The sequence below is a fragment of the Balaenoptera borealis genome (assembly GCF_965194805.1).
Source record: "Balaenoptera borealis genome assembly, chromosome: 3".
In the NCBI taxonomy this organism is placed as follows: Eukaryota; Metazoa; Chordata; class Mammalia; order Artiodactyla; family Balaenopteridae; genus Balaenoptera; species Balaenoptera borealis.
The window spans coordinates 84,367,249-84,391,437 of NC_138866.1; the positions used below are offsets into that span (position 1 = coordinate 84,367,249).

Genomic DNA, 24,189 nt, shown 5'->3' on the forward strand with positions numbered 1-24,189 from the left:
AGCCAAGACATGGAAACAACTTAAATGTCCATCAACAGATGAATGGATAAAGAAGATGTGGTATATGAATACAATGGAATATTACTCAGCCATAAAAAAAGAATGAAATAATGCCATTTGCAGCAACATGGACCTAGAGATTATCATAGTAAGTGAAGTAAGTTTGAAAGAGAAAGACAAATACCATATGATATCACTTATATGTGGAATCTAAAATATGATACAATTGAACTTATTTACGAAACAGAAATAGACTCACAGACATAGAAAACAAACTTATGGTTACCAAAGAGGAAAGGGGGTGGGGGAGGGATAAGTTAAGAGTTTGGGAGTAGCAGACACAAACTACTATATATCAAATAGATAAACAAGGTCCTACTGTATGGCACAGGGAACTATATTCAATATCCTTAATAAACTATAATGGAAAACAATATGAAAAAATATATAAAACTCAATCAATTTGCTATATACCAGAAACTAACAAAACATTATAAATCAACTATATTTCAAAAAATATAAATGGGAGGCATAATAATTACAAGGATAGTGAAATTGGGTTCTGTTACTGAAAGCCAAGTGTGAAAGCCAGAGGGCCTCCTTAACAGTATATGAAGAGGTCTTCAACACCTGCAGTGGGATGGCAGGGAAAGCTGAGGTCCCAGATAATCATCAGAATAGTTTAAGCTCCAGTAAGGTTAAACTCCCAAGCAATGCAGGTCAGCTAAGGGCCCTAGTTAGGAAATAATGAGATCATGACACATGGAATGGGGATATCTGATTGATGCTCCTGAAGATCTTGAATTTCCAGATTCTCCTGAACCCTCCGAACCTAAAGAAATGGCCCACCATCCCACACTTTCCTCTTTCTTGTAGACAGTACAGAAGCCTGTACCCTGTAAGACTGCATGTACCCTCCTCGAAGTCTGCCTGTATCTCCCTCCTGGATACTCGGCCAATAACCAGGGTTAAAGCACCATATAACCTAGTAGAGGACATATTGGGACTGCTAAAGGAGGAAAGGGACTATACCCAAAGGAGCTGCAAGAACTAGCCAAGCATGTACAGGCAGGAACTGGGAGAGAAGCAAGGGACTGGATTCTGAGGGCGCTTGATCAGGCGACCAGGTTGTAAAATTGGGTTAGGGAGAGTTTATTGATTTGGGAGCACTCTCCTAAAATACAGAATTTATCACTCTGCCAAGGACCCCAGGAAATGGTACAAATTTGTTACTAGAATGGCTCTTAGAAGCACAGAAAACTTTACAGCCCACATGAGGTAAAAAATGCCAGAGTTGCTAAGACAGATGGTGTAGGAGGAGATTTTAAAAACTCAAGAGAAGTCAGCATGAGGTGGATGTACTATACAAGGTCAGAAATCCCACAGACTGATTATTTTCTGTGGGAAGACCAAAGAGGATACTGCATTCACCAAGGCCATAAGGAATATGACGGTAAGAGGTGCACCAGCATCACTAAAAGTTCAGTGGTGGTTTTCCTATTTGGGCCAGGACTGAGTATGAGAGGTTGTTAGAAAACTGGGCTAACTAACAGCAAGGGGGCAATAGGGTCTTGAAACAAGAGGCCAGGTGGCAACACTTAACTGCCAGAAGCCAGGTAGATGCAATTATTATAATGAGTGGAAAGGTCAGAATGACAGCCACAGAAGCCTGAGCCTCAGAGAATTATGGAGATGTTTAAAGAGCAAAACAGATAGGCAGACAACAAGGGTACTCCTCAATTTTCAATCAGAAGAAATTAAGGTTGGATGATCAGGCGGCTGAGGGCAGTTGCCCCAATGGAAAGTGATCATCCTTTGCCCACTTTCAGATCTGGGTCAATTTTCAGACCCTGAATTCATTAAGAGATGGTCAGGTCACCAAAAGGAGGACCCTGCAACACCATGGCAAATACACACAGTAATGATTTCCGCATCCTTCTCTCAAAGTTCACATACATATGTGTATTACTATTTCCAAATATATTTTTAGATATAGTTGTAAGGAACAGAATACAAGTTCATTTAAAATGGTTAATGAATACATAGTAATTTTTTTGGCATATAAACAACAGAAATTTATTTCTCATAGTTTTGAAGGCTGGAAGTCTAAGATCAGGTTGCCAGCATGTTTGGGTTCTGGTGAAGACCCTCTTTGGGTGCAGACTGCTATCTTTTTGCAGTGTCCTCACATGGCAGAAGTGGTGAGAAAGCTCTCTGGGGTCTCTTTGATAGGGCACTAATCTCATTAATGAGGGTTCCACCCTTATAACCTAATCACTTCCCAAGGGCCCCACCTCTTAACACCATCACATTGGGGATTAGGAATGCATAGTAATTTTTGTCATTTTCCATTTTCTCAAAAACAACAGATGTCAAAAATATCTCTTTTGTCCTTTGGGGTGGTCTGCATGAAAAGGGATCCTCACAGCACTTTAAATGTGCATGCCTTTTGCAGTGTGTATGTGTGAATAAATGTAATCTCTTGAGAGCAGGGATCTTGTCTTGGTGACTTATTCATCTTATTCAGCATCTAGCTCAGTGCCTGAGCTCAGGCATATAGTAGGTGTTTGATAAATACATGTTGAACAAATATATACACATGCAAACAATTTTGTTTGTTTTGATAAAGAGTGGATGGATATCTTGGGATGGGAGAATTTTACATAGTTTTTTTTATTCCTTTATGTTCTGCCCTTAAATTTATTTATAATAAGTAGGAATCGTTTTTATAATTTAAAAATTATTCTATTCCCCCAAAAAACATTTTAAAATTATGAAAAATTCACACTCAGTGTAATAAGTTCACACAACACCGTGTACAAATTAAAAAATAAAAATCTCCCATCTCCAACACTCTTCCTCCAGCCCCTTCCCACTCTACTGTAATCTGCCTCTCCAATTATAACAATGATACCTGACATTTACTGAGTGCTTACTCTTTACCAGGAAGTATTCTAAGCACTTTTTTTACCTGTGTTAACTAATTTATACCTTATTATAACCCAAAGAGGCAGATATTATCATTATCCTCATTTTACAAGGGGAAACTTTCACAGGTTGGGTTCCTTGGGAAGCCAACTCAAGAGGAAATTTAGAGTACAGAATGTTAATTCATTCATTTCAGTTTAGTCTCAGTATGGACTAACTCTAGTCCATGATGCATTAGAAGACCCCTTGCAGAAAGATCAAAATCAATAGATTTCACTCAAATAAAGAACCTATCTTTCTTCATTGCAGTCAGGGGTCACTGACTATATTATGACTTTCTTTTATTCACACATTAGAGAGTGTCCTCAGAGAAGGGCACCAGCCTTTGGGGTAGCTAGAAGCAAGGGAGATGACCTGGTCATTTTGAGTCATCTTGGCCATGGGCTCAGTTCCAAGGGTATGCTGGGGGAGAGAAGTCTAGGGGACTTCTCTTAGGAAAAAATCTTTTGGAGTAAAGAGATAGTTGAGCCTTATTTGGGTTGTCTTCTCTACCTTAATCCTGAACCCTTTTCAAGCTAACTGGCAGCAAACTTGACATGTAGGTATGTGTTTAGTTCCAGGGATTTCTCTGTGTATGTTATATCTTCTTTTATTATTATTTTAAAGCATGCACATTTGTGATACAAATTTGCTGGAGAAAATAAAATATAGACAGTAAAGGGGAAAGGAAAAGGGAAACCAGACAGCAAGAACTCATCAGCCTGCCTCTGCCCAGTAACAGCTCAGGGAAGACTGAAGTCTAGCTCTCAAGTTCACTACCAGAAGAAAGAATTAATGGACTCCAAAAACTTTTGAGAACAGTTTCAAATTATTATTGCTGACGCTCCCTACCTTATACTCCAAATCCCACAAAGAAATCACTTCTGAATTTGTTTTTATCAGCTGACCTCAACAGGCATAAAACTGAACTGATTTCCTGCACCCTCCAGTCTCCCCAGCCTCCTCTCCACTTGTGTTCCTTATCTCCATGAAGGACCCACCAGCTTCCTAAGCCAGAACCTGAGCATCATTTGTATTTGGAACCTCACCTTTTCCCTCTCCCAACTAATCTTCAAGTCCTGGTAATGCTACCTTCCAAATTATCCAGAATCCATCCACTTCTCTCCAATTCCACTGCTTCTTCCTTACTTGAGGGCATCATCATCTTTTGCCAAAATGCAATCAATAGCCTCTGTGGTTTCCCCGCCTTAGTCTCCCTCCTTTTTAATCCATTCGCCACACTGCAGCCAGAGTAATTTTTTTAAAAATCACGAATCTGATAATGCCGTTCTTCAGTTTAGAATCTTTCAAAACCAAAGTTCACACTTACTAAGAGGTTATTAGGTCTGAATCATTTGGCCGCTGGGTCCCTCCGCAGCCTCATCCCCACACACCACCATACCCTCTGTTCGGCCATAATCAACTTTCAGTTCCCTGAGCCCAACTTTTTCTATTATCGCTAGGTCTCTGACCAAGAGGTTCTTTGCTTGCAACACCCTTCCCGCTACTCTTTTTTTGGGTAAATCAGATGCATCCTCCACGTCCCAGCTCAGTTGTCACTCGCACAGCCCAGGTAGGAAGGCTTCACCCCACGACAGATGCCCTCAGCGTGGTCCAGCCGATTTGTGTCTCCCAGGCGGACGGCCCTGACGGTGCCCTCGACACTCCATCAGTGTCGGACAGTTGAAAGGCTCCTTAGAGCGGACCCAGACGCTTGCCGCTCCAGTCCACGACAGGTAGGCAGCACATGAAGCTTCAGCCCCGCAGCAGAGACACACCCAAGTCTTCCAGCGGGCAGCGCCGGTTACGGAACGGCGGTTCAGAGCCCGGAACCCAACCCGGTGCCCCCGCCTCCCACGCTGCGTCGGGGGCGGGGAGGGGCGGGGCTCTGGGCGCCGGCGAACGGCGTGCGACGAGCAGGGGGCGGGGCCAGGGGCGGAGCGGAGCGCGCATGCGCGGTCGCCTTTGTGTGGGTCGAGCAGCGGCGGCGGCGGCGGCAGTGGCGGTCCCACTGGCAGGCGGGCAAGAGGGGAGTCCGGGCGGCGTCCGGCGTGGGAGCCGGGGGACCACGATGGTAAAGAAGCGGAAAGGCCGCGTTGTGATCGACTCAGACACGGAAGACAGCGGCAGCGACGAGAACCTGGATCAGGTGAGGGCAGGCCGCGGAGGCGCGGGCCAGCGGAGCGGGAGAGCTGAGTCCCGGCCACGGTAGTCGGGAGCCGGTCGGGCCCCGGGCCTCCTGGCTGGAGCGCCCGGCCTGCCTTGTGTCCTGAACGCCCGCTGCCGCCCCTTTCTGCTCTCCCCACAGTGCCCGCGGCCCGTGGAGTCTGGCCGGGGCCTGGAGACAGAGCCCCGAGGACTTGGCGCCTTGGGCGGGGAGGCGGGGCAGGGGCCAGGCTGGTGGGCCTCGGGCTCGGGGGACTGGAGGGGTCCTTGGTCTGCCAGGGCCAGATCGGGGCGGCAGGCTGCAGGTCAGGCGATCCGGGCACGGAGAGATAGGAAGTATCGCCCGCCAACCCGGGAGACTGGGAGGTTTTGGAGGAGGTGCAAGGGTGATCGTGGGGCGGTGGGGGGGAGGGAGGCCGAGAAGGTACAAGCTCTGGAAGATGAAGTTTTGCAGACAAGGGTGTGAACAGAGAGGAGGGGAACCTCTGTCGTGCTTGGCGAGGAATACGTAGCTGTGGGCACGAATCTATTTGGCAGCTAGGGTCGTTTGTGTTTGAGAAGGGTCTCTGTTGAGATGTCAGACCCAAGACAGCTCATGGGAGGAGGAAAGAGGGCATAAGTGGAGAAATATCTAGGGCGTCATGGAGAGAGTGTGGCGGGGCCTCTTGGCCCTTTTCATGCAGCATCCCAGAATTCTTTCTACTTGAAAGATGTACAAGAGACATTGAAACTAACTTTTGGTCTCACTGTCTTGGGGTTGCTTGAACTGTTATATACTCTAGAAAATACTGTAGGGAGGAAGCTGTCCTTTGTAGCAGTGCTCCAGTGATACCAGAAGATACAAAGAGGGTTTTTCCCCACATTTTGTGAACAAATGATATAAAGAAAGGATATACAAGAGATAATAGTTCTATAAGTTGAGTAGAGAGAGTACTGAACTTAGAATCTGGAATTTTTGAGTTCTAGGCTGGGCTATGCTGTTTTCTAACTATGTATCTTGGGCCATAACAGTAAAGTCTAGATAAAACATCAGCCTTGTGTATCTGATTGAGTTATTATAAAGGATTAAGTATTTGTAAGAATTAATGTTGGGGGCTTCCCTGGTGGCGCAGTGGTTAAGAATCCGCCTGCCAATGCAGGGGACAGGGGTTCAATCCCTGCTCCGGGAAGATCCCGCATGTCACCTAGCAACGAAGCCCATGCGCCACAACTACTGAGCCTGCGCTCTAGAGCCCGCGAGCCACAACTACTGAAGCCCGCGCGCCTAGAGCCCATGCTCCGCAACAAGAGAAGCCACCGCAATGAGAAGCCCGCGCACCGTAACGAAGAATAGCCGCTGCTCGCCGGAACTAGAGAAAGCCCGCGCACAGCAACGAAGACCCAACACAGCCAAAAATCAATATATAACATAAATAAATTTATTTTTTAAAAAAAGAATTAATGTTGGTACAAGCACTTAGAAACTAAAGCATTTCTATAAATTACTTCTTGGGAGTCCTTTGTATTAGGTCAGAGGTCTCAGAAATTAAATATTAGGGCATGAAAGAGGAGGACTTTAAGAAAGAGGGACTGAAGATGTGTTGAAGAAAAGAGGGCTGTTTTGAAAATGGTGTTATGGAGGTGGGAGGTGGGGAGTAGTGGGGCCTGTGGAGAAGTATCAAAGGGATAGACACCTTGTTATGGGATAGGAAGTAAAAGGTAAATTGAAAATATTCTCACCCGAAAGACTCCTGAAACTTATGAAAATATTTTTTAAAATTGTTTTTTAAATTAATTTATTTATTATTTATTTATTTTTGGCTGCGTTGGGTCTTTGTTGCTGTGCGCGGGCTTTTCTCTAGTTGCGGCGAGCGGGAGCTACTCTTTGTTGCGGTGCGTGGGTTTCTTATCACGGTGGCTTCTCTTTGTTGGGGAGCCCGGGCTCTAGGCATGCCGGCTTCAGTAGTTGTGGCTTGCGGGCTCTAGAGCACAGGCTCAGTAGTTGTGGTGCATGGGCTGAGCTGCTCCGCAGCATGTGGGATCTTCCCAGAACGGGGCTGGAACCCGTGTCCCCTGCATTGGCAGGCAGATTCTTAACCACTGCACCACCAGGGAAGTCCTAAAAAATATATCCTTGACTGTAAAAGTTTGTTGATAATTTTAGACTGCCACTTAGGAGGATTAGAACTTTTTTTAAAAAACTATTTTCTAATCTAGAAATATAGATATTTCTGATGATAACATCAGCTACCATTTACATAGGGCCTGGGATGAACCACTCACCTCAATTAAGTGCTTTATTTATATTGTCAGGTTTTCAAATTATGGTGAAGTTGGTACCATTTTCCCCATTTTATTTATTTATTTTTTAAATTTATTTTTGGCCGCGTTGGGTCTGTTGCTGCATGCGGGCTTTCTCTAGTTGCGGTGAGCAGGGGCTACTCTTCGTTGTGGTGTGTGGACTTCTCATTGCAATGGCTTCTCTTGTTGCGGAGCACGGGCTCTAGGCGCGCGGGCTTCAGTAGTTGCGGCACGTGGGCTCAGTAGTTGTGGCTGGCGGGCTCTAGAGCACAGGCTCGGTAGTTGTGGCACATAGGCTCAGTAGTTGTGGCACATGGACTTAGTTGCTCTGCAGCATGTGGGATCTTCCCGGGCCAGGGATCAAACCCGTGTCCCCTGCATCCGCGGGCGGATTCTTTTTTTTTTTTTTTAATTAATTAATTTATTGGCTGCGTTGGGTCTTCGTTGTTGCGCGCGGGCTTTCTCTAGTTGTGGCGAGTGGGGGCTACTCTTCTTTGCGGTGCGCGGGCTTCTCATTGCAGTGGTTTCTCTTGTTGCGGAGCACGGGCTCTAGGCACGCAGGCTTCAGTAGTTGTGGCATGTGAGCTCAGTATTTGTGGCTTGCGGGCTCTAGAGCTAGGACTCAGTAGTTGTGGCACACGGGCTTAGTTGCTCCGTGGCATGTGGGATCTTCCTGGACCAGGGCTCGAACCCACGTCTCCTGCATCGGCAGGCGGATTCTTAACCACTGCGCCACCAGGGAAGCCCCTTCCCCATTTTAGATATGAGGAAAATGGAGGTTGAAGATGTAACTTATCTAAATTCACACAACTTGTTAGTGGCATTTCAACCCAAATCTGTACAACTACAAGGCCTATACTCTTTCCACTATACCAACTTAATCTGTTTTTAATATTGCAAAATGAAAATGATGTGTCATAGCCATTTTCTGTGTTGCTAGAATTCATCTTTGTAAAGTATATTGAATAGTTTAGAGAAAATTGATATATCAGTTTAAAAAATTATTTGGGGGACTTCCTTGGTGAAGCACTCTTAAGTCACCTGTTCTGATGATGCATGAACTAAGCTGTAAATTATTCTGTCTTTGGTGATTTTCCACAGGAGTTTGACATATGAAATGAGTTGAGAGCTTCCTTTTGTAGTAGAGAGATTTTTCTGATCCACAGAAAGCTTTTCCAAAGTGGGAACTGGAGGGATTGCAACTTTAAACCAAACTTTATCTATTTGTAAAAAGAAACTAGCATAAAATTTGTAAGTAATACCTAATGCATTTTAACAGCAATTTCAACTTCCTTCTTTTCAACTACTCATTGGTGTTCTTTTATCAGATGGGAACCAGATCAAAATTCCCTTTTCCTGCGCATCCTAACAGGCACTAGTGCCTTCTCTATATGTTCAGCACTGTGCGAGGCTCTCAGAGGAATCAAAAAGATCTATGCTCTCTAGAAGTTCTCCCAGAGATCTTTAGCAGAAGTTCAAAGTCAGCCTAGTTTTGGGGTCTTTAGGACTCCTCTGAACAAAATTAATGCATTCTGGGCCTTTCCTCACCAAGATGCCTTGGACTGCTTCATCTAGTTCTGGGTCTTCGTTGGGGGGTATAACATTGTATTTGCTGTCTAGTGGAAAAGAACAGACCACGACAAATCTCGGAGTGTCAAGTGTGAGAGTGGAGCACAGTTAATAAGGAGATCCTTTGTCTCTGAGTTTTCCAGGTGGGAATCTAAGCCATTATGTCAGAAATATTACCTCCAAATTAGTCCTTAGCCTTCTATGTTGGTTTTTCCTGGTGGTGAGAGGAGGAACATGTGTGTCAGAAACTGCTTGGGTTGCTTGTTTAAGATGTACTTTGCAGGGGCTCCCATCCCAGACCTACTGAATGAGACTCTCTGGGGACTCTCTCCTCTGCATTTTTACCAGGTACAGCCCAGGTACTTATTTGTGTTAAACACTGAGACCACTGTCTGTATGCAAGTTAATCTTTTAGTAAGACACTGTAAGTAGTTTGGGAGAGAAATAGCTTCCTGTCTCAGCCATAGTGTGTGCACATACAACCAAAAGAACTTAACAGAGATGTTCAAAGTGGCAAAGCTGCTGGTTTTTCTAAATCCCTGAAGCTGTTTGAATTGTTGGGATGATTTTTTTTTTGAGGCCTGTTTCTTTTTTCCCTTCCTTCTTCTTGGTGGGAAGAGGTATGTAGTAACTGAATTGGAGTCCTTTAAAATTTGTTTTAACTTTCAAAGGTTTTAAAAACTCAGACCTTTGAGAATTTGAAAGATTTATTTTAACATATGACCTGATAGTGACCTTATTTTTTTATGTTGGCCACACCGTTTCTTCAACATTTCAGAATTGCAAATCATGGAGATACTTGCTTTTGGTGCTTCTTGGAAAAAAATAACAGAATTTGAGCCAAACCTAGGCTTTTTTACCCCACCACGTACCTCCATGGAGATAACGTGTGCACTCTTTATGGAATAATATCTATGCAGTGGGTCCTATAACATGAAAAGCATCCAAGATAATAAAGGAATCAGAGTTGTCTATTCAGATCAATACAACTCAGTATTTATAAAAACTTTACTCTGCCGTTTCCAAGGAAAAAAAAGCTACATACTGGGATGCTTTATTTCATAATTTCCATCCTTATTTAAAATGGGGATTGTGTTGTCCTGTCCTCTTTTTCTCTGCTCGTTCTACTTGAAGTAACCATAAATTAAAAATTTTTTGAAACAATAGGCCCCTAAGTATTTTCTAGGAGTTATTTTTAGACATTATGTGTTAAAAATAGCATTGTTATAAAGTATCCTTCCATAAACCTTCCCCATAAAAGGTGGGAAATTTAAAAGTTGTGCTTCTCACCTAAGTGTCCATCGACAGATAAATGGATAAAGAAGATGTGGCACATATATACAATGGAATATTACTTGGCCATAAAAAGAAACGAAATTGAGTTATTTGTAGTGAGATGGATGGACCTAGAGACTGTCATCTAAAAAAAAAGGTTCTGAAGAACCTAGGGGCAGGACAGGAATAAAGACGCAGATGTAGAGAATGGACTTGAGGACACGGGGAGGGGGAAGGGTAAGTTGGGACAAAGGGAGAGAGTGGCATGAACATATATACACTACCAAATGTAAAATAGATAGCTAGTGGGAAGCAGCAGCATAGCACAGGGAGATCAGCTCGGTGCTTTGTGACCACCTAGAGGGGTGGGATACGGAGGGTGGGAGGGAGACGCAAGAGGGAGGAGATATGGGGATATATGTGTATGTATAGCTGATTCACTTTGTTATAAAGCAGAAACTAACACACCATTATAGAGCAATTATACTCCAATAAAGATGTTAAAAAATAAATAAATAAAAGTTGTGCTTCTCATTGATAAAGTCTTTTTACATTAGAGCAGAGTTTGAAGTCTAGGATGAACTTGTGAGAAGTGTTGGGGTTAACTTGTGAAGTTTTAAATTTGTGTCATAATGTTGCATCTAGCCTGATGTAACTCATCTGCCAATTTCACTTGATTTTCTTTTAGAAGTAGTGCAGGGAAAATTGAGTCCCATGGGAGCTTTAACAGAGAGACTTTCAGGAAAAATTCAAAACCTATCTTTCAACACTGGTTCTCTTGGTGTACTTATTTGCTCCCTAGACCGTAAGTTCCCCAAGGGCAAAGATTGTTTTTTTGTTTTTTAAAATCTTTCAACAAATGTGTTAGACGGTGTGAGGCAATAGGGCTATTGGGTGAACAAAATCGAAGCAGTTCCTACCTTCAAGGAGCTTAGGGGATAGGGGCAAAGGGAGGGACAGGGGCAGGCATTGCTCAGAGAGTCATTTCCTTACACTTGCGTTACAGGCTATGAAGGAAGAGCAAGGATGCTGTGAGAGTTTGACCAGGGACTCTATGATCGCCTGATGGGAGTGACATTTAAACTGAGATCTGGAATATGGGTTAGGGATAAGGAGATAGGAGACTGAAGAGTACAGGGACATGTGAGTGTTCATGGTTGAGGGACCAAAATGTACAAAAGCATTGAGGCAGGAAGGACCTAGCACCCTCATGAAACTGAAAGAAGCAGAGTGACGGGGACATCACTAGTTGGAGGGAGAGTGGTACAAATGAAGCTGCAGAAGTAGTCTGTTTGGACGCTTTGAGGATGGAAAAGCCAGTTTAGTGAATCACAACCAGTGTTAAAAATAAAAACGAAATTGAATCAAATAGAAAAAAAAAATCATATGTCAGACCTAGTAAAGATAAGTATTGTTTCATAAAACTTGTATTTCACAATATGCATGTATGTATATACTGGGTCATAAGGTATAATTTATCTTTCTGTGGGCTGGGGTTAAAAAGATGTTTTAAGCCACTGGCAGGTCCAGGTTGGCAATAGTAAGGGCTGTGGACTTTATTCTGAGGGTAATGAGAAACCACTGAAGGATTTTAAGCTGAAAGAGGTGTTCCAACTTGTCTTTTGAAAAGTTTTCCCAGGCTGCTATGTGGAGAGTAATCTGGAGAAGGGACAATAGTTAGATGGCAGATAGAGGAGTCCAGGTGAGAGATGATGGAGAGCATAAGTTCCACTAGAATGGAAGCTCCAAGAGGGCAAGGCTGTTTGTTCAATGTAGTATCCCTGCATCTAGAACAGTGCCTGGCCTGCAGCATATACCTTGTCAGTATTTGTTGAATGAATGCCTGACTTGGACTGTTGTAGTTATAGAGACGACAGAAAGTGGATTAATTGGACATAATATTCATGCCATAAAACTGAGAGGATTTGATGACTGATTGGATGTTGGGGGTGAGGAAGAGGAGATCCTGGCATGAGATGGGGAACCCTGGAGGAAGATCAGGTTTAAAGGTGAAGAGCATGTGTTCAGTCTTGTATGTGTAGAGATTAAAGTTGTCTATGAGATACTCAAGTGGAGACATTTAAGTTCGTAGTTGAAAATAATGCCTGCTTGACACAGAGTAGACAATTAATAAATCTTTGTTGAATAAGCAAATGCTGCTTGGCATATCCACGGTAGAAAGTTAGATTCTAACTTTTCTGATTATAGTAGTATTACTTAGAGGTAAAGGGACACTGTCAGATTGGGAGTTCTTGCTTTAGCCCCTCTGCTGTAATACTGATACCTCTTCTAGAAGGCATGGAAATGTGCATTAGTTACAAAGTGTATTAGAAGAGGGAACCAAATAGGAACAAGTAACAGTAGTAGAATTTTTTAAAAAATTTTAATGTACCTTTTATTTTGAATGTGTTGAAAACTGGTTTTATTTTATCAATTCTATGACATTGTGGACATTTATATAACTCAGTATTTTATCTATAATTATAATCACTTTGCTAGAAATTGGAAAGGGAAGTTGCCACATTTCATGCCAGTCATGTGAAACGTAAAGGAATATTACACTGTCACTTTGGAATTACTACTTCAGAAGGGTTTTCATGTGTATGTTCATTGTTTTGGTTTGGTTTGTTTTTTTTTAGTGATAAAAGTAGTACATGCTTGTTGAAAGAGTTCCAGCAAAACAAAAATACCTCCCTGTTCCACAAACATATATGCACGCAATGGCTCTGTTCCTTACTCCTGAAAAATAACCAGTGTCCACTGTTGGAATGATGTTCTTCAATCAACAATTTTGATATGAAAGAAAGAATAGAAAATAATGTCTCAGATTTAAACCTCTATGAATTACTACTCTTTTCTTAGCATCTCTCAAGTCCTCCCACTTCTCTCTGTCCCTGTGGCTTCTTACCTTGTCCAGGTCACCATGCACTCTGATGACCCTGTTGTGGACGCCTCTCTGCACTTCCTCCCTGGCCCTGTAGTCTGTTCCTCTGTCAGTCAGAGTGCTATTTTAAAAACCCTCAGGGGATGGTTACTTCCCTGCTTAAAACTATTTGATGGCTCCCCACTGCCTTCAAATAAAATTCATTTTCCTGATCCTGCTGTATAAACCTGGGAATGATGTGGTTTCTTCTTACCTTTAACCTGCCTCATTCCATCACCCCCACCCCCACCCCCTGTCCCCTTGCCTATGAAGCTCTAGTCACCCTGGTTCCCTTTTAGTTCTTTGGTTAAGCCAAGCTATTGCCAATTTCAGGGCCTTATCTATTCGTTATTTTTATATATAAATTTATTTATTTATGTATTTATTTTTGGCTGTGTTGGGTCTTTGTTGCTGCATGAGGGCTTTCTCTAGTTGCGGCGAGCGAGAGCTACTCTTCCTTGCGTGGGCTTCTGATTGTGGTGGCTTCTCTTGTGGAGCATGGGCTCTAGGCGCGCGGGCTTCAGTAGCAGCATGCGGGATCAGTAGTTGTGGCTCGTGGGCTTAGTTGCTCCACGGCATGTGGGATCTTCCAGGACCAGGGATTGAACCCGTGTCTCCTGCATTGGCAGGCGGACTCTTAACCACTAGGGAAGTCCAGGGCCTTATCTATTCTATCTGAAGACTTCTATCCAGAAGACTGCACCCCTGTGTCTTCGCCCCAAGTTTCTAGTCTCAGCCTAAATACCATTGCCTCAGAGAAGCCTTCCCCCAATCACCCTATTGCAGATAGGTTCCCCACTCACTTGATTCACTTCCTTCTTAGCACTTATCACTAGATATACTTGTTTCTTTACCTGTTTATTGTCTGTCTCCCTCACTTGATTTTATTTATTTATTTTTAAATTTTTATTGGAGTATAATTGATTTACAATGTGTTAGTTTCGGGTTAGTACAGCAAAGTGAATCAGTTATACATACACCCCCTCACTTGATTTTAAGTTCCGTGAGGTCAAGGACTATGTATCTCTTCTTCCTGACTGTCTACCCACAGCTTGGTATATAGTAGGTGCTGGTAGCAGGGGAACTATCTGTCCCACTTGCCAGGAACTGAGTTTCCTAGAATTCGGGACTTTCAGTGCTAAAACCAGGACAGTCCTAAGCAAACCAAGATGTTTGGTCACCCTAGATGGTAGTAATCACTTGCATTAGTTTTAGTTTTTGCATTAGTTATTTGTGGAATGAATACGTGAAAAAGAGCTCAGCATGCTAATTAGCTATAAAAAACCTCTGAGGTTTATCCATTTGGGCTTTTATTCTCCTTTTCTGGGGTGCAGAATCTGTATCCCACTTTTGTGTGATCATGGGAGGTTTGATTAAAGAGATGAGATTTAATTTCCTTTAAGTAAGTAATTTCCTTTAAATAAGTTGCTTTATTACAGATTGATCCCAACATGGCATTGCAAAAAGTACACTGTGAATGATGGGGTGGGGGAATTAAATCCTAAGGTTTATGAGTCTTCACATATTGATGGATTAGGATTCTAATTTTAACCAGAATAATACTATTTTAATAAATACTACCTTAGTGCAATTAGACTTGCTTTATTTTAGGGTCTCAGTTTTGGCTGTCTAGTTTATTGTTAAATATGGTTTTCAAGCAATGTTAATGAAACTGCTCTAGAAGCCAGATGTGGCATCCTACACAGTCATACCTATAGTGTGTTGGGCATTGGCATTACTCTCAGCAGATCTTTAGTTCAGCTTAAGTTTGATAAACCATGTGGGCACCCCACACAGCCATTCCATCCTAGAGCAATGCTGAGATAAGTAGGGGAGGTTTTCACTAGATGTGATGAAATACAGGGAGGATGGTGAGAGAGAACCATTGGACACACAGAAATGTCATCTCAACCAGTGTGGCACAGTGAAGCGGGCTAGCAGGAGAGAGCTGCAGATGGACCTACCCCTGTGCATGAATCAGTTTTAGATTGGCTTTTTTGAGTATTGGTGTTGGATAAATCAACCCCTACAGGTAACAAATCTGATGATCTCTTCATGTGTGGAGTGTTGGCAAGACCTTTCTGTTGCACATTAGTGTGTCCAGCTGTATTTATGAGCCCTCAGAATATAAAGGACTTGGGCTTCCTTGGTGGCACAGTGGTTAAGAATCCGCCTGCCAATGCAGGGGACACGGGTTTGAGCCCTGGTCCGGGAAGGTCCCACATGCCGTGGAGCAACTAAGCCCGTGCGCCACAGCTACTGAGGCTGCGTTCTAGAGCCCGCGAGCCGCAACTACTGAAGCCCACGTGCCTAGAGCCCATGCTGCGCAACAAGAGAAGCCACTGCAATGAGAAGCCTGTGCACCGCAAAGAAGAGCAGCCCCTGCTCGCCGCAGCTAGAGAAAGGTCACCGCAACAACGAAGACCCAATGCAGCCAAAAATAATAGATAAATAAAATAAATAAATTTATTTAGAAAAAAGAAAGAATATAAAGGACTTAACTGTGAAGAGTAGCCCTGCCATGAGTTCCCCCAGTAACTTCCTATACAATTCTCAGCTTGTGGAAAGGGTATCTTTCACACTTTTTAAGAAGAAGGTATTTGCTGTCTCTGTACTATTGTTAATATGGTATTTAATGTAGTAGAAGAAGGACTGTGCCTATCAGATGCAGTTGTTTGCTGATGGAGAGACATTTGTTAGGTTTTTAGTATAGAGTGGAATCTCTAACAGGAAGGCGATACTAACACGTTAACACTTCAGTTACAGTAACTTTTTTTTTTTAATTTGATGGAGGTTTTATTAAATCTGTGAGAGCCTTAAGAAGACTTTTTTTAAAATTTATTTATTTATTTTATTTTTGGCTGTGTTGGGTCTTCGTTTCTGTGCGAGGGCTTTCTCTAGTTGCGGCAAGCAGGGGCTACTCTTCATCGCGGTGCACGGGCCTCTCACTATCGCGGCCTCTCGTTGCAGAGCACAGGCTCCAGATGCGCAAGCTCAGTAGTTGTGGCTCACGGGCCCAGTTGCTCCGCGGCATGTGGTATCTTCCCAGACCAGGGCTCGAACCCGTGTCCCCTGCATTGGCAGGCAGATTCTCAACCACTGCGCCACCAGGGAAGCCCTAGTTACAGTAACTTTTAGTGGATATCTACTGCTTGTAATATATCTACTGCTTGTTTCAGGAAAGGATTTGATTGCTAGCATATCCAAATCCCTGTTATAATGAGTTGGTATTAAAACAGAATTCTAGTGCATTTGTGAACCTCAAAGGGTCAGGAAGTACACTACTTACCAGAAGTCTTTCCTAATTTTTATAAATTTGCATGAAGGTAATGTGGAAAAGAGATAATAGTAAAGGCCATACACAAATTACCATATAGCCCAGCAGTACCACTCCTAGGTATTTATCCAAGTGAAATAAAAACTAATGTTTACACAAAAACCTGTACATGAACAAATAATTGCCCCAAGATGGAAACAACCCAAATGTTTTTCAACTGGCAGATGGATAAAGTGTGGTGTATCCACACAATGGAATACTACTTTGCAATAAAAAGAAACAAACTGCTGATACCTGTCCAATCTAAATGCATTATACTAACTGAGGAAACCAGCTTCAAAAGACTACACACTATATGATTCCATTTATGTGGTATTTTACAATAGGCAGATCTGTAGGGACAGAAAACAGGTATGTGATTGCCAGGGGATGGAGGGAGAGATATGAAGAGCACTTACTTCCTGAAAAGGCTTCAGATCATAAACACTCTACTTTTTCATACCAAAATGGTAACTCCTATTGACCAGTGCAAATTACAGCAAAATTTGGGGGGATGATGGAACTGTCCTATATCTTGATTGTGTGAGTGGTTCAACTGTATGTATTTGTCAAACTCATAGAACCATCCATAAGAAAGGATAAAAGGTACTGTATGTAAATTACACCCTCAAGTTTTTAAAAGACTGTAAACACACAAACATTGCTGTAATTTGCATATGGTCAATAGGAGTTACCATTTTGGTGTGGAAAAAGTAGAGTGTTCTTATGATCTGAAGTCTTTTCAGGAAGTTAGTATGCTAGCTCTGTCTAAAGAAATGAGAAGAGTAACATTTCATTACTGCTTATGAAGAAGAGATGGTGTCAGCTGTTAATCTGAGAAGGTCATTTTCTCATTCTGGCCAAGGAGGGTATACTCCTAAAATAGAAAGAGACTGGAAGAAGAAAACATATTTTATAGCAGTCTGTTTTTAAAAAATTTGTCTTGGCACTTAACCTATAATTGTATAGCACCAACATCATCAAGGAATAATACTACTAGTATTTATTAGTTATATTTTTCTCTCTTTTGACCCAAGGGGAAAATGTAAACCATGATTGAAATAGGAGCTAGGATTTTATCTGCCCTAGTTTGAATCCTGGTTCTCTCCTGTACTAGCTGTATTACCTTGGGTGAGTTACTTAACCTCTCCTGCTCCTTAGTTTCTCTGTCTTTAAATGGGGAAGATAACGATACTTACCTTAAGGCGGTTGTGAAGATTAAATGTTAGATGCTTAGAAAAGTACCTGGCATCTAGTAAGTACAATATAATTTTGGGCTCATATTGATATTAGCAGAAAGCAAGAGAGTAAGTATCCTTTTTTTGTGTTTTTGAGTGACTGGACTGAGTTGGGGAGAAGTAACAGGAGAGGGAAACCATGTGAGAGAGCAAATCCTGGTTGTAGCCATATCTTACTAAATGGCGTATCTCTTCTCCTTTAAGCTCCCTTAAATCACCAGGACAAGGCAGAGGTGGTGAATGGGAATATTTGGGTTGTCAAATTAGGATTCCCATGTAGAGGCCAGCATACTTACTGCTTGACCCTGGGTTCAGCACCAGAAATATACTTTTTTTTTTTTTTCCTGGTTTAGGCATCCAAAATTAAAAATGACCTCAGAAATTTGTAGTTTGTCAGCTTATTCAGAACAGCCCCACAAATGCCAATTTTACCATGAATTATAGATAATAAGAGGGTGCTCAGAGTATTAGCTATACCAATAAGAACAGGGAGCAAATTACCTTTGTAGACATGGTTCTTATCGTATCAATTGCTGAGAATCAGTACTTCTGTAACTTACAGAGGAAATTCCAGGGTAGCCTCCAGTTTAGTTTTCTAGTCACTTTTCCATTTCAGACATACATTTCCCATTAAGAGTGAGGGAACAGATTTTTTTTGGCCGTGCCGTGCAGCTTGTGGGATCCTCGACCAGGGATCAGGGACCAGGGATCGAACCCGGGCCCCCTACAGTGAAAGATCAGAGTCCTAACCACTGAACAGCCAGGGAATTCCCGGGACAGACTTTGAAAGCATTTCTTTAGCACTTAGGAGTGCTGGCAGTCGGTCTGTTCATGTGACCAAAGTTCCCATGATGTCCTTCGATTGAAACCACAAAGAAGTAGAAGAGATCTAGAGAAGGTGGGCATTTTATTATTTTTGGATATATTTTCTCTGTGAACAAAACTCACATGGCTACTTTTGCCCTCTCAGGAGCTCTTGTCCCTGGCAAAGCGGAAACGAAGTGACTCTGAAGAGAAGGAGCCGCCTGTTAGTCAGCCTGCAGCCTCCTCAGACTCGGAGACGTCTAACAGTGATGATGAGGTGGGTGTGGAGGGCTAGGTCTCTGGGACTAATGAGTGTTTGAGGGTCCTGAGTTGGTGACTCCTGGCAGCCTCTTTTCCTTAAACTGAGACCTTCCTGCCTAAGATCTGTGAGAACTTCTTGGGGAAAGAAAATTGTGTATGGAAAGCTCTCGCATTGTGATGTTCTTTGTACTGCTAGTTACCTAGTGAGTACCTCTGCAGTGCATTCGTGGCCATTTTTAGTCTTTTATTTTCAGCCCTTTTGCAGAGGGAGCACAACTTGTTAGTCACCATCTCTTTTATTTTTTGTCACCTTTTTATTCCCACTTTTATGTTAGAAAAGAAAGTCTATCAGTAATGCCTGATAACGTATTAGTGGGAAATACTTTAGCAAGATAAGAAGCTTTCTTTGGGTAGATGGAATCAACATCCCTCAGAGTAGTGGCATTAGCTTTTAATGAGAAACGTCCAGCTGTTCATTGTTTAAGCCAAGGTGACTTTCCCAAACTGCTGTCCACCACCAAACAAGGCCCTGAAAGATCCAGAACTTTAATGGAAGAGAGAGATTAGGGGAAAGGTCTTTGAAGCACTCCTACATGTCCCTCATTTGATTTAAAATACTTTTTTTCCCTGAGTAATTTCCTGGGGGGAGGCCGGATATCATCTCTCTGTTTAATCTCTTACCCTGCAGCCTAGGAAAATATTTTTAACAGTGTACTAACAGTATTTTGTTTTAAAGTTCCTCTAAAGTAAAAAATGTTTTTTATTATAATGAAATTTAGTTAACAGCTAGAACAGTATTTACCAGTGCCCTGCATATGCAAATTAGGAACGATTGCATTCTGATTGACTGTACTGATATTCTCTTAATCTTAAATAATTCAACAGACCTAAAAGTGCTTTGATAGCAAGAGGTAGTGAATGTGCAAGTTTTATTCTTTTGTTTCGTTTATTTTTCATGGAGGTACTATAATCCCTCTAAAATTGATAAAGTAACCCAATCTGCTTAGAAAAACAGTGGATTCTATGAAGTAATTTGCTTTGTTTTGTTTTTCTATTTAAAAAAAATGCAAAGATAATACAGGAAAATCTTGAAATAATTCCCTTTCCCACTATTCCTACATCAACTCCTTTCATTTTCCATGTTTCAGAAGTCAGCTGCTGTGGGATATTAAGTTTGAATCTGTGTTGTGTTTGGAATACCCTGTAACATGTTTATTGTCTTTGTACTTCCTTGAGATACAATCAATAACTATCCTTTGAAGCATTTTGTTTTCCATATTCCTGTCATTAAATCACTCCTAAGTATGCAGTTGCTGTAGGGATTCCTTTCATCCTTTTGAGCTGCTTCTACCAGAAGGTCAACGTATGTATCAACTGCACAGCATTAGAGGAGCCCAAAACTTGTGCTAGGGTAGATCCAGCGTCCGTAAAAATATTTACAGCTTAGGATTCCCTTTGTCACTCGCAGCTACTTAACCAAGTCTGAGAGTCTTCACCTTAGAATGCTACCAGCTACTTATGTACTTATTGGAGAAAAAGCTGACAGGCAAGCTGTACCCTGTCTAGTGGGGATTGAGATTGAGAGTTTGGGTAACTTTCCCCCCAAGGTTCTTAGCTCTTGCTGCTGCCTCCAAGTCCCAGCCCCCTGGCCCACTGGCTTCTGGCAGCTCTACTCTAGTCCCTCCTCACCCTGCACTGGGAATAGCAGTCTCTATATCATGGCCATTCTGAAAAGGGCCTGTTTTTTGGTCTGCATTATCACTTTCTGGCCCAGGCTACTAGCTTAAGCACAGAGCACCCCAAAGTTAGGGTAAATACTTCATTATTTTGGACAATTAAGAAAATCCTTTTTTTAAAAATCCTACCAACCACTAGAGAACTCAGTGGTATTGTAAACTCAGATTTATGGCTGCCATAGAGATATTTTAGAGTGGGTAGGGGACTTCTGAGAGATCCTTAGAACAGTGTTTGAGACAGAGGCTCTTGTTATTTTTCCTCTCTCATAATGAATATTCATATATCTTTGTAGGTGAAACCCATATACTGAAATAATTTGCTATGTTTTCTAGTTTCTGCTATGGCTTTAATATCCTTATTACCTACGAACTAACCTTTTAGAAATTTGGTTGTTAAAATGGCAGTTCTCAGTCAGATGGAGCCTGCTTGTACTAGAAGCTACTCTGGAGTTTTTTCAAATACACCTCCCAACCCTTTTCCCCTCCCACATGACTCTTGTTTATTGTCATTAATGATGATGAACACAGGTAGAAAGAAGTATGTTGTTCTCCTCAGATTTGCTAGGACAGAAAACTAGTCAGGAACAACTGATTTAGGAGGTTAATGGCTAGTTTGTTTTAAGGAGAGACATGCACTGACTTTAGAGCAAGAAGATATCTAGCTAATTGATGGGGGTGGGGAGGGGGACACAGAGAAATTATGAAAGTTTCCTATCCAGAAAAAAGTGGGTACATTCGTTATTAAGTATAAGGCTCAATTAGGGGGAATTCCTTGGTGGTCCAGTGGTTAGGACTCTGCGCTTTCATTGCCAAGGGCCCCGGTTCAATCCTTGGTCAGGGAACTAACATCCACAAGCTGTGCGGCATGGCAAAAAAAAAAAAAGCTTCAATTAAGGAGAGAATAGTAGATATCTTGTGTATTATTTTTGATGAGTGAATTATTCTCAGTCATATCTTAGGCACGTGAGAAGTAGAACTCTTTCTGTAAGGTTTACATTGACCAAGCCTGGGAAATTGGAAAGCACACCTCAGTGGTAGGTTATAATGCTGTGGTGTGGCATTTTGGTGCTGTCACTTCCTGTCCCTGAAAGCATTTGGTAAGAGAAGCCACCACCAAGGGTGCAGACAGGTGTGGCCGGGAAGAAAAATAACAGGGTTAGGAGGAGGAGAGCTAGCAGTGCTCATTCATGAGATTTAAAGTTTAAAAAAAAATGGCCAAAACAAAAAAGTCCATTTGTTAGGAGGAACAGAGTCCTAAATCGGGTACTTCAGAGTCCTTTTTAGAAACATGGTGAATCTCGTGGAAACAGATAGCTGCACCTAGATAAGAAATAAGAATAAAGCCTAGATTTTCCCTTGTTACCAGTAAAAATCATGTTATCAATAGATACCAAGAAAACCCTTTATTTGTTGTTCAGAATTGAATATAACTACATTAGACAAAGCAAGGACACAGCTGGATTATGTTCTATTGCCCTGTGCCTGAGCGAGAATGATTATTTTAAAAAGCTTCACGTACAGTCCTGTTTTCAACATTTTTGAGAAATAAAAACATTTGGCCCAGCCCTGTAGTTCAGCACTTGTCACCTGTTTTTTCTTCCCCAGAACTTCCTGGATACATTTTATGCTCCAGCTTACTACCTCTTCAGAGACTCTGGCCTCTTCTTGCTTTTCCCCCATTCCATTTTTTTCTACTTTCTTTCTTTCTGAAGCTTCTTCTCTTTCCCTCTTATCCCATTTAATCTTTTGAGCGCTCCCACTTTGATCTAGTTGCACTCCTATTCCCACTATGTTATCGCTTGCTGGCTCCAATATTTTTATTAATAGAACATTTTGAAAAAGATACAACTTTTACTTAAAATTCATTTAGTAATAACTTTTCCAGGAAGTCGGCCTAGATACCCAAGAGCATTTTGTTGTTGCTTTACCATGCAGATAATACATAATCAGCACATACTGATAAAGGCCTTCATTGCTAAGCTAATATTTTCCTGTGTGTATATTCATTTAATAAGGTTTTCATACACACAATACCTCTGGAAAAAGATATTCCATATAGATGAAATATCCCAATACTAAAACTAAACTCTTGAAAGTTTAAAATATAAAACCACTATATTTGAAAATTTTTTTGATATTATTATATATAGTTTTTTAAACTGATTTAATCATGATTATGAATGACAGTTCTTATACTGTGAAATAATGACTTCCAAAATACCAAGCTCTGTGGTGCTGGTTTTTATCTTTCCTTTCTCCCCCAGTACCGAAGTTAAGCAGTGGCCATTGTTCTCATCTCCTAGTAATCTGCTCTACTTCCACCTTCCTGTGTCTCTGATCTGCTCTGGGGTCAGGAAACCAGGGGGCCCCATAGAGTTTAGGTTGGAATACTCTGCTTTAGTACTTGAATTTAACAATAGCTATTTGAATTTCTCATAAGTGTTTTTTTTTTTAATAAGTTTATGTATGTATGTATTTATTTATTTATTTATGGCTGTGTTGGGTCTTTGTTACTGCACGCGGGCTTTCTCTAGTTGTGGCGAACGCGGGCTACTCTTCGTTGCGGTGCACGGGCTTCTCATTGCGGTGGCGTCTCTTGTTGAGGAGCACAGGCTCTAGGCGCCTGGGCTTCAGTAGTTGTGGCACACGGGCTTCAGTAGTTGTGGCTCGTGGGCTCAGTAGTTGTGGCTTGCAGGCTCTAGAGCACAGGCTTAGTAGTTGTGGCGCATGGGCTTAGTTCCTCCGTGGCATGTGGGATCTTCCTGGACCTGGGCTTCAACCCGTGTCCCCTGCATTGGCAGGCAGATTCTTAACCACTGCTCCACCAGGGAAGTCCCCCTCTTTTTTTTTTTTAGCATGCTTCTCAGTTCTTGGCTATGTAGATTACCATACAATAGCACCTCATTTATCTAGATACCTAAAATCTCATCACAAGAAAAATAAAGTGATTTTCATGGACCACTTGCTTAAACTGTGTACAACAAATTCTGACACTTCCTACCAAACAGTGCAGTGGAGTACTGATTATATTTTACATTTTTTTTGGTATCATTTGTTTCACTTTTGTTTTTATCTCCATAACCAGACTATAAGTTTTTGTGATTGAGTGTAGGGATTCTCTTGTGTTTTCCAGTTAAATATAAGTGATTGCTTGATTATAAGATACAGTAGTGCCCTTTGTACTTTGTTTGATTAATTACAAATAATTAATTTCTTTTAAGGGAAAAGAAAACTTAGCTATTCCTCATTGTTCTTCAGGCTGACATTTGCATATACTCTTCAACTTTGCTGACCCTTTTCTATCTTCAGTATCTTCACAGGGAAAAAATACCTAAATCAGGAACCATGCCCTCTCCACACACCTCTTTGTTGGCCACTGTTAAGATCTAGAATAATGACTACCGAATCCTTTTGACAAACACTTCAATTTAGTGTAACACTCAGTTCATATAGAATCCTACAACTTCAAAACTCCAAGGGGTCGTAGAGATCATTTAGATTCCCTTATTTCAAATAAGAAAACAGGCTCCCAGAAGTTCTGGTTTCCTTTTTCCATCATAAAATAGTACCCTCCATTTATATAGAACTTCATGGTTTCTAATGTGCTCTTAGCGTCTTTTATTCTGTCTCATTTGAGTCTCACACTACCCTGAT

The 24,189-nt window shown here is 41.8% G+C and overlaps 1 protein-coding gene across 2 annotated transcripts in view; it reads left to right on the top strand.

Annotated features, from left to right (window-relative positions):
• The first annotated feature begins 4,903 nt into the window (after positions 1–4,903).
• Positions 4,904–24,189, top strand: part of RTF1 (RTF1 homolog, Paf1/RNA polymerase II complex component) — a 45,048-nt gene continuing 25,762 nt past the window's right edge. Inside the window, exons 1-2 of one of the 2 annotated variants that reach the window (XM_082387338.1) lie at positions 4,904–5,116; positions 18,705–18,815. In XM_082387338.1, the coding sequence (XP_082243464.1) occupies positions 4,919–5,116; positions 18,705–18,815 (309 nt within the window). In that variant the 5' untranslated portion in view covers positions 4,904–4,918. The remainder of the gene's footprint in view (positions 5,117–18,704; positions 18,816–24,189) is intronic. The other variant, XM_082387339.1, reaches the window with a different exon arrangement.